Source organism: the organism of the source record quoted next, unplaced genomic scaffold (assembly GCF_019419815.1).
Source record: "Pyrus x bretschneideri cultivar Hongxiangsu unplaced genomic scaffold, Pyrus_bretschneideri_v1 Contig2, whole genome shotgun sequence".
NCBI classification, from domain to species: domain Eukaryota; kingdom Viridiplantae; phylum Streptophyta; class Magnoliopsida; order Rosales; family Rosaceae; genus Pyrus; species Pyrus x bretschneideri.
Window position 1 is genome coordinate 11,664,192 of NW_025999501.1, and position 10,649 is coordinate 11,674,840.

Consider the following 10,649-nt stretch of genomic DNA (forward strand, 5'->3'; position numbering starts at 1 on the left):
ACTGCAGAAAGATTGAGTTTTCAACTGGGGAATTTCCTTATAAAAGCGCAACTACTGCAGAAAGATTGAGTTTTCAACTGGGGAATTTCCTATTAACTCAGAAGGAATGGAGTACCATTCATGGTGAACTGACCTATTTAGCACATGCCTGTCACCACAACAGTATTTTGGTAGAGAGTAAGGACTGAATTTGTTATGTCATAGCCTTTTCTTTTCTTTTCGTTTCTTACCCATGCTTTTTTTGCGTAACTGAAAAACGACATGAAGTTAGTGTTGTTGATACGAGATATCATGTGATGAGAAATATAAATAAAAATAATAGATGACCGATATGTATACACTGACTGCATGTAAGTTATTAATTTTGTGGACACTATGTAAGTTCATGCCTATGCACATCCAGTCAGAATTTCAGTTGCATCTCCAATCTCGATATATAAAACTTAGTTGAAAAGTTGTGCGAGGTAAGATTCACGTTAGAAGAGACGGTGTATGCAACCGAGATAGCCTAAGTTTTCTTTCACTTCCTCTTCAACTCATTTCATAAATTTTGATACTTGAATGGCAATGTGACGTTCTTCAGTGGTGTTAAGTAATTAACTAGAGCTGGATGAGTCTTTCCCATAGTGTACTTTGTTGTGATATTTGCATGGAATTGACATTCGGATTTCTGTGTCTGAAGTCGATGGATTCGATAATTCGGACCAATCATTTTAATTCCTACAATCCTCATTAATGAACTCATTTCACTGGCCCATTTACACAAATTAAGGGTTCATAGCGCTCTTTTTCTATCTTCCACGGCCCAAATCTTTGGATTTTTTGGCTCTGGATAGAGAGATCTAGAGAGGATCTTCACTCATTTGCATGGTGCTTTTGTTCCAACTTTACAGAAGTACTTATTCCATAATCGCTTTTCCTCCTCATTCAACATTTTGAACAAATAATTACAATCACAATTGGAAATGTAACCTTGTTTTATACAACATATCGGACCCAGCAATTCACATAAAGCCCATAACATTCAAACCGATCATTGAATATTATTGATTTAAGCCCCCACAAATCAAGTTCTTCTAGGGAAGCAAAAGCAAATTGGAAGCAAAATCACAAAAAAAAAATGTTGAAAGCCGGTTGGTGGAGTGTCAAATGAGACCCACTCAAAGGGAGAGAGACGTTGACAAGAAGGCCCCCTTTAATCTCTAATCCACGGACAACAAGCAACATCTTCTCTTAATTCTAGCACTCACTCTCTTTTGTGTTTGGCTTTTCTCATGGTGCTCCAATTATTCTCCTTAATCTCAATTAAACACTCATAACTTATGTATTATAATTCAAGGCCAACACCTTCCTTTATCTTTACGATAAAACTGAACGCACTTGTAGTTGTAGTTTAAATGGTTAAAAACATTTACAATTGCATTTGAGGTCATATATTCGATTCTCTTTGTATTAAGACAAAAAACCTATGTAGTATATAGTTATAGAATGAAGCCCCTACGAAGCACTTGAGGTTAGCTCACAGTTAAGCAAGCTGAAATAACGATTAAAAAAGGTCTAGAGTTCAATTACTTGTAGTTGTAGCTTAAAAGGTTCAAAGCATTTACAGCTAAATTTGAGGTCATATAGGCCCGGTTTGGTACTGAGGTGATTCTGAAAAAAATTGGTATAAAAAAAAGGTAGGAGCTGTTTTTGTGTTTGGTAAACATTCAGCTTCAGCTTTTTTTTACAGTTTTGGATGAAAAAAAGTAAAAAACAAGAAGCTGCAAAACCTAACTTTAAAAAACCGGCTTTTTTTTACATTTGTTTTACATAAAAGTTTACTAAACACATTAATACTGTTTTTTTTTTTCAAAAGCACTTTTACAAAAAAGTTTACCAAACACTCTGCTGCTTTATTTCACAGCTGCTTATTCTCACAACACAGCAGAAGCAGCTTTTTTTTTTTAAAACACAGTAATACCAAACCAGTCCATATTCGAGTCTCTTTTTCTATACTATTGCTTGTATCAAAACAAAAACCCTATGTTGTATATGGAGACAGAATGAGGCCCCTGCGAAGTCCTTGAGGTTAGCTCACAGTTAAAAAATAGCTGAAATAACGATTAAAAAAGTTTAGAGTTCAATTAATTGTTTCCATTTTTGCACGTTACCTTGCTTAAGCATATTTCCTTGTTTGCTTGAGTTCTTTAAGCTTTTTTCTTTCTTTCTTTTTACCAGTTATGGCATTATCTCATTGATGGATATTTTAGTCTCCAATTCTCATCAACTATCATGTGTTTTCACGTTTTCCTTTTAAAAACTAATTGCACTGTTTTATATCCATAATTAATTATGAAAAAAAAGGAAAAAGCAAGGGATGTTTTCAACCAAACAAAAAGCAAAGGCTGTTTCGAGACGGAAAGTGGCAAGCAGCTGGTTAAAAGCTCTCAATTATCATACTCTTACATCACATAAAACTCTTCTTGACAACAAACGTATATAAGGTATCTTTCATAATAACTGATCACGTTACTAGCATGTGACCTATAATGAGGAGCGTAGTATCCAGTATCCAATCAAAATTCTTTACTATTCTACTTTACAGACACAAACATAAGAAACCCAAAACGCCATCAATCTTGTTTGTGCATTTTGAGAAGAACATAATGAGAGGGTGGAGGGAATAGGGTCTAAAAATTACACAAAATATGTAATAGAATTTAAGAATTGAGATAGAAATGCAAATTCTCTAATTAATTGAGGCAGAATAATCAATAGCCAAAAGTTTAGGGGCACGGAAACAAATTTGATTATTTAATTAACCCCTGTCATTCTGTCTGTTCTGGCTGTACCCTCTGGCCTCTCTGCCTTCTAGCAACAGGTGCTGGGTTGAATATAAAAAAATTAATTAAATTGCAAACCCAAGGCCAACAGTAACACTATTAATTAATTAATTCCCAAGTAAATAAATAATTATAAATAACCCCAACGTTCAGCCTTATTAAAGAGACCAGTTATAAGAAACGATGTGATGCTAGTCGAACAGAGGTTGAAATAGTTATGTGAGTTTTTCGATCTTAGAAAAAGCTAGCTACCGTAACCAAATCACTAAGTAATTTCCTTTTAAAAAAATGTAAAAAATCCTATACGTAACATAGTACATTATCAATGAAGAAGTTATTTTAGAAATAATTAAAATATATTGCTGGATTAATTTGTGTGTAAGTTACATTCGTTATCATTCATTCTCTCCGTTTTTCCCACTCTTTCATGCTCGATTACCCGACAAAAATCGCGGAACCAAAGAAGAACATAAAATATTCTCCAAATGTTTAATATTTTATTCAAAATTAAATTCATAAAGTAATTAAATCTCCAAAAAGCCATCACTCCTCACTTCTTCTCTCTACAGCAACGGTCCGCCGTACACCCCCACTCTCACTTTTCCAATTTTCTCTCTTTCTCTCTCTAAAACCTCTTTGATTTCACAGTTCAGGAGTTCTCTGCTACTTTCTCTCTCTACCTCCAGGCTTAGGGTTTCGGCATTATCATGTGAAACCCTAGCTCGCCCAGGGCTAGTTAGGGTTTTGGCGAGATCTGTACAGAGCTACCGACCGCGGGCGTTGCAATGGGAAATTGCTGCAGATCTCCGGCCGCCGTCGCTAGAGAGGACGTAAAATCTAACTTTTCCGGGCACGATCATGGAAGGAGGGACTCCAGCGCCGGGAAGAAGGCACCGACGACGGTGTTGACCGGCGTGCCGAAGGAGAATGTAGAGGAGAAGTACCTGGTGGATCGGGAGCTTGGCCGGGGGGAGTTCGGCGTCACGTACCTCTGTATTGACCGCCATAGTCGTGAGCTTTTGGCTTGCAAGAGCATTTCGAAGCGGAAGCTCAGAACCGCTGTGGACGTCGAGGATGTGCGGCGCGAAGTGGCGATAATGAAGCACTTGCCGAAGAATTCGAGCATTGTGAGTTTGAAGGAGGCTTGCGAGGACGAGAACGCTGTGCATTTGGTGATGGAGTTGTGCGAGGGCGGTGAGCTCTTCGATCGGATTGTGGCGAGGGGGCATTATACGGAGCGGGCCGCGGCGGCGGTAACCAGGACGATTGTTGAGGTTGTGCAGCTCTGCCACAAGCACGGAGTGATTCATAGGGACTTGAAGCCGGAGAATTTCCTGTTCGCAAACAAGAAGGAGAATTCGCCTCTCAAGGCCATTGATTTCGGCTTGTCTATATTCTTCAAGCCAGGTACGATTCGAATTTCGAATTTAGGGTTTTTGAAATTACAGATATATATATATATATATATAGATATGATTGACTACCCTGATACTTAGTTGACTTATATGATTGGGTAATGAATTGTATGGATTATTTATCTTCAATGAATTGTCTGTTATGTAGAATGTGCTGCGATTCGTAAGTCTTGGACTGAGGTTGGACTGAGGTTGAACTGAGGTTGACCATAATTTATAGTAGTTAGACAGTAGAGTACTTACATTTTTGTTATTTAATCTGTTGTCCAATACTTTGCGAAAGTGACTGCCTTTTCAGCTCTTAGTTAAAAGAGTCATATTTCAAAATTGACATTGTTGCAATCGAAGGTTTGAATGTGTAGCAAAAGCATTCATTTGGCTTGGTACAAGTTAAAGTTACAACATATGAATGCGTTTGGCTTTATTTGTTACTTTGATATGCGAGTCTAAAGGGGTGATGTGCGGAAAAATGTGTTGGCTGGGTTTGCTGTAATGCATCAGAGAATTAAGGGAATGACACCAAGTTAAAACAAAGTGTGGGAGTTTAAGAAATGAAGGACTTTGACAATTAACATAATAAGGTTCTAATAATAAACTTGTAACCTTGTTATCTCAGTTCCTGTTAGGGAAGTTGCATTGTTGTTGCAATCAATTCTCGCTCGTATATTTTACACTTGTGTCTGGACTTGTCACACACATACATTCCTTCCAAAGATTTTTTTGTCTTTGATGCTCCAATCTTGTAGATTCCTTGTGTATGTCAGCAAATAGTGCTAAAGGGACCTTAGGTACTTGAGGCTGGAATTTAAAGTTCTCTTCTGAAATGAGTTAGGAAAAAAAAATCTGATATCGCTCCATTCATGTAATGACAAAACTTGAAATAGTTCTTCAAATTAGCTGCCAACAGAGCAAGCCAGTTAACAGCGCTAAACAGACATTGAAAGAAATAAGTTTTTGTTAAACGGAAAACATGAGGGTTTGAAGAAATGGATACACAAGAACCAAAACATGGATGTTTGAAGAAATAAGCTTTTCGTTATTTGATGTGAAATAAAGACTTTATAAAGTGTAAATGCTATGAGTTACAACAATATCATTTAACTGTGAACAAAAAGTCCAAAATAACTATATTTCTCCTAATACCTTTTGTGTGTGGTAAGCAGAAAATTCCGAAGAATTGTTACTGTTATTGATAACTACAACATTGCAAGATTGAATTTCTGCTTTTTTTTTTTTCCTTTTTCTTCCAAAATATGCTAATTGTGGAACATTTTCTTGTCATATGTATGAATGTTGCTATTTTCTTATTAACTTCTACAAAAAAAAATTAGGTGAGAGGTTCTCAGAAATTGTTGGAAGTCCATACTACATGGCTCCTGAGGTGCTCAAGAGGAATTACGGGCCAGAAATAGATATATGGAGTGCAGGAGTTATACTGTATATTTTGTTGTGTGGGGTGCCCCCCTTTTGGGCTGGTAATTATATCTCCCATTTACTCTCTCTTTCTCTCTAATATCTTCCTCACCCCCTCAGGGAGGGGAGTTTGCTCTGTAAAGACTACTATTTTACCTTGTGTACTTCTATGCAGAGTCTGAACAAGGGGTTGCACAGGCAATTCTACGTGGGCTGATAGATTTCAAGCGTGATCCATGGCCCAATATTTCGGAGAGTGCCAAGGGTTTAGTTAGGCAAATGTTGGAGCCAGACCCAAAGCTACGATTGACTGCGAAGCAAGTTCTTGGTATTGAATCTCTTTGTGTTGTTCATATACTTTGTGATAGGGATCTGTTGCACAATTTTAATGTGGCAACTGAGCAAGCTCCCTTGTTTATATTATGAGGAGATTATGCTGTTAAAAAGGCTAATGTATACTTCATATTATATCAAGTACTGCTTTTAACAAAACTCTAGATGGGTATCTTGGTACATAAAAGGATGACAATATGACAGTCTCCAAATGGAGGAATGCTTTTGTTTTCCCCTAGATTACTGGTCAAGAAGTATAGGAATTTTTTATTGTTTGTCCTGTATAAGAATTAAGAAGAACGTGTAGTTGTCTCTTGCTTGCTTTTAGTTAGTACTTAATGTCATAGTTTCTCCTTTTTTCAGAGCATCCTTGGCTCCAAAATGCTAAGAAAGCACCGAACATACCCCTTGGAGATGTTGTCAAGTCAAGGCTTAAGCAGTTTTCAATGATGAACAGATTCAAAAGAAAGGCCTTGAGGGTTGGTAGACCGCACTTACAAACTTTCTAATATGTTTAGTGTATAACTAGCATGTTTCAATGCAAGTACTAATTTATGTGGAATTTCAAACAGGTTATTGCAGATTTCTTTTCCATTGATGAAGTTGAAGACAGCAAGGAGATGTTTAAGAAGATAGACACTGATAATGATGGAATTGTTTCAATTGAAGAATTAAAATCTGGACTTCGGAATTTTGGATCTCAGCTTGCCGATTCTGACATTCAATTGCTTATTGAAGCAGTGAGTATTGCTTCATCGTTAACTCTTATCGAAATTAGCTCTAGCATCACAACTATTATATAATCAAGCAATTAAGTTATGTTGCTAATGATCTTTACATGGTTCTCAATTTGTTTAATAGACCAAGACCTATCCTCCAATCCATTCTGTTCAAAGGGATTAATGTTATATTAATTAGACATGTTCTCAGTGTGGGGGTGATAAAGCAAATACACATTAGTTAGATACAACATTTGTGAAGTATCAAATGAGTCTCCGCACCTAATGACTTTAAATTTTTGGGTTAGATTTTCATGTATTACGTATTTAACAAATTCAACCTATGCACTTTATAAGATCAAGGGCAGTCCTAGGAAACAAATTTTTCTTCTAATGAATACGACTAAGTCATCTGTAGGTCCGATTATAAATTATTCCTTCGTGGAGATTGGTACTACCGTACTAGATGCATTCTTAGATTATTTAAGACATTCATCCCCAAATGGGCCCAGATTTCTAAATCCTAAACTTTCACTTTTTAATGTTTTGATGGGAAAGGTAAAGTAGTCGGAGGGAAAAGGAACAGTGGGCAAAGGTGATGATAAAGCATATCTTGGTGTATTTATTTTGTTTTCATGGTTTCATGCCTTGTTCGGTAGATTAGTTATGGCTGTGTCATTGATTTTCAATGACCTTTGTGCCTGCAACATGGTCACTTTTTCGAAAGTACTGAATGGGAAACATAATTTCCATTGGTATATCAGTCTCTTCTGGTTTTAATTTGGCTAGTTTGTTGGTAATAGGTTGATACTAATGGGAAGGGTACGCTGGACTGTGGAGAATTTATTGCTGTGACCCTCCACCTACAGAGAATGGCAAATGATGAGCATCTTCACAAGGCATTTTCCTACTTTGACAAGAACAGCAATGGCTATATTGAGCCAGACGAGCTCCGGGATGCATTGATGGAGGATGGGGCAGATGATTGTACAGATGTAGCAAATGACATATTTCAAGAAGTGGACACAGACAAGGTGAGGACCCGAGGAGGAATTGCTTGTTACACCTACTATGATATTGTGATGACAAGCTCTTGTTTTCTCGGTCAATTTGTGATGAAAACTGTTATTGATTTGTTGATGCAGGACGGGCGTATCAGCTATGAAGAATTTGTTGCCATGATGAAAACCGGGACAGATTGGAGAAAGGCTTCTCGACATTACTCAAGAGGGAGATTCAACAGTCTAAGCATAAAGCTGATGAAGGATGGTTCCATAAATTTGGGGAATGAGTGAAAGCATAGACAAGTTTGGTCATTGGGATTGTTGATGCAAAAGAAGTAATTCGGTCTTTTCCGGCACATCATCTGCTTTGCTTTCTTTTGTGATTATTGTTAGGGTCCCTTGATTTAGACGGGGCTCCTTTTCGCTTGGGTGCATACAAGTTGGATCATGGAGGGGGGATGGGTATGTTCGTTTGTCCCTGCAATCGTTTAATGGTGTAAAAACACGGTACCTCGTAGCAACGGCACGCCATGTATTTATGGTTTTCTCTGTTAATCCTGTCCATCCAATGTTTTGTAGCTGTACTTTGGTTGATCATATTGGATTGAATTATGTCGTTACCGCGTGTTATATTTTTTTCAATGAAAAATGAAGGTCTTGTGTAGTGTGCGTTTTCTGGACTACACCAGTGCCTCAATGTTTGACTACAAAGCCTTCCCAACTAAATTCATTTCTCCGTCACTCAGTTTTACAGTCTGGTGGTATTTCTCATCGCTTAAAAGTGAGAGGTTTTATGTTCAAATCTCGTGGATAATGAATTCGATACCAAATTAAGCTGTTCATTGTGTGGTTTAGCTGAACTCTCCTTCCCTCTAGTGTAAAAATATCAATATAGTAAAAAAAAAACAATTTCTCCAATGACTTGCGGAATAAAGGGGGTTGCTATTTCGTTTTTCAGTTTTTAGATTTCGTTTTTTCCTTTTGAGCCGAATCAGGGGTGAGTTTTTCCTTTTTACTTTTTTGGAATACTGAAAACTTGTTTGATAACCAATTTTCAAACAAATGGAATCTAAAATTAAAACCAAGCCAACATTTGGAATCTCTTCATACACCAATACGTCACAAAACATGCACCGCACTGAATTGAACTTGCTTGACCTTTATGTTCAGTCGGGGATACAGCTCGAGCCTCGAAACCCTCGATCATCCTTCGAACATGCCTGAATGAGAATTGAACCTAATTTGGTTGACGAAATGTGGTTCGCTGGGCAAGATTTTGTAGGGCAACCCCTAGTAGTGTCCATTTGTATAATGACACTTGACGTATGTGCCCATATTCCGTACATACTGAAAAATCTTTCCATGTTCTGTTGGCCCGTATGGTTAGTAAACATATGCGTAATTTGTAATTATAATATCGTTGTTTTGATTCAGATTACGGATAAGTAAATATGTAATTATCATTTCTTTAGTTGTTGTTGGGTTTCACATTTTACGAAAGAAAAGAAAAAACTTATTCAAAGCATTTTTTCTTCCCTTTGCTGGAGTCTTCACAGAGCCTTAATTTATGTTAGTATTCTATATTTTTAATAACTAACTGGATTGGCCTTCAAATAAGTGGCCTTTGATGGCAAACCAAAACCAGACTCAATTCAACTTGCTCCAACTGGCATAACATAAACATTTGATTTCTTCATCGTAAGTTCACTGTAATTTCTGCAAATTGCAGGAAGTGATAGGGCCTGAACTGAGTATTAGAAGCCATTCACACCTGTTGCACAGACACAGACACGAATATAACAACATGTGACAATCAAACATGATGACACGACAAATCTCAAAAAGTAAGGACAATGACATAGCTAAGACACAACAATTAAAATATAATAAATTTACAATAAATATTATATATACTAAAGACAACACACACCCAATCAAATTAACCAACCTCTATTATCTTCGTACTAGACAATAGTCAATGAAAATTCAAGATGCACAAAATTCAACCAAAATATAAAATGCTTACCTCTAATGTTGGAGTCCAGGAGCTTTATATTTACAAAACTGCCCCCCAAACTTATAAACTTTAGGTGTTATAAGTTTTAATATTTGCAAAAACTGCCCCCAAAATGTTTTTTATATTAACAAAACTGCCCCAAGTTTTTATATTCCAAAGCTGCCCCAAAATATTTTTTGAAATTTACAAGAGAGCCCTTGCTGTGTCTTGGTTGTGTCCAAACAGTGACACTTCGACACTTCAGGGTTCTAGAGTGTTCGTCCAACCTAATTTCACACAAAAAATCCATAATTTATAGAAGAAAAAGAAACAGTTGAGAAGCCATCAGATGATGAAGCCTTAAAATTTCCAATTGAAATAAGGAAAAATGAAAAAGAAAAAGAAACTATGTATCTTTGTTCTTTGCATTGAATCTTATCAGTTTTTTAAAACTCACATCCAAATGACTTCTTGATCCAGTCCTAGGAACAGATCAAAATATTAACTAATGACATTTGTCTCTTAAAAATACTGATGTTTTGTTTTGTTTTTTTTTTTTTTTTCTTTTTTAAAGTCAGTTTAACAATTTCCTCCTATGTTTTTATACATATAATAAATAGCATTTGAGCTTGTATATGCGGAAGAAACCCTAAAAGACGTCTGACAGTTCTGTTCCAAAAACTCGATGAATTTCCGTGTCGTACTAGGCGTAGCCAGGTCTGCAGTCACTCAGTCAGTCTCTGTCATCGAATCCACACAAGATTAAGATGCCAAATTGCTGCTGCAGCTGATGCGTATGATGCATCAAGTTTTGTTTACATAATCGTGTTCTCACCAAAGCAAGCAAGTAAATAAAATAAATACAAAGCAACTTGGATGGATTCCAACATGGTGAAAGCTCCACATATCACCCCCTTATTGTTTTAAGTTTAAGTTGGCGTTTA

The 10,649-nt window shown here is 36.7% G+C and overlaps 1 protein-coding gene across 1 annotated transcript; it reads left to right on the top strand.

Annotated features, from left to right (window-relative positions):
• Nucleotides 1–3,362: 3,362 nt before the first annotated feature.
• Nucleotides 3,363–8,371, top strand: LOC103930546 (calcium-dependent protein kinase 13). The gene is made up of 7 exons (XM_009339895.3): nucleotides 3,363–4,232; nucleotides 5,572–5,715; nucleotides 5,829–5,981; nucleotides 6,350–6,465; nucleotides 6,559–6,726; nucleotides 7,509–7,739; nucleotides 7,851–8,371. The coding sequence occupies exons 1-7, from the start codon at nucleotides 3,611–3,613 to the stop codon at nucleotides 7,998–8,000; spliced, it is 1,584 nt and encodes a 527-aa protein (XP_009338170.2). The 5' UTR covers nucleotides 3,363–3,610; the 3' UTR covers nucleotides 8,001–8,371.
• Nucleotides 8,372–10,649: the final 2,278 nt, after the last annotated feature.

What these genes read in the sequence shown, in the direction of transcription:
- LOC103930546 (XM_009339895.3), top strand. Translation starts at nt 3,611, where the DNA reads ATGGGAAATTGCTGCAGATCTCCGGCCGCCGTCGCTAGAGAGGACGTA. An exon ending in GGTGCCCCCCTTTTGGGCTG is followed by an intron (nt 5,716 to 5,828) that starts GTAATTATATCT and finishes ACTTCTATGCAG; the next exon opens with AGTCTGAACAAGGGGTTGCA. An exon ending in GACTGCGAAGCAAGTTCTTG is followed by an intron (nt 5,982 to 6,349) that starts GTATTGAATCTC and finishes TCCTTTTTTCAG; the next exon opens with AGCATCCTTGGCTCCAAAAT.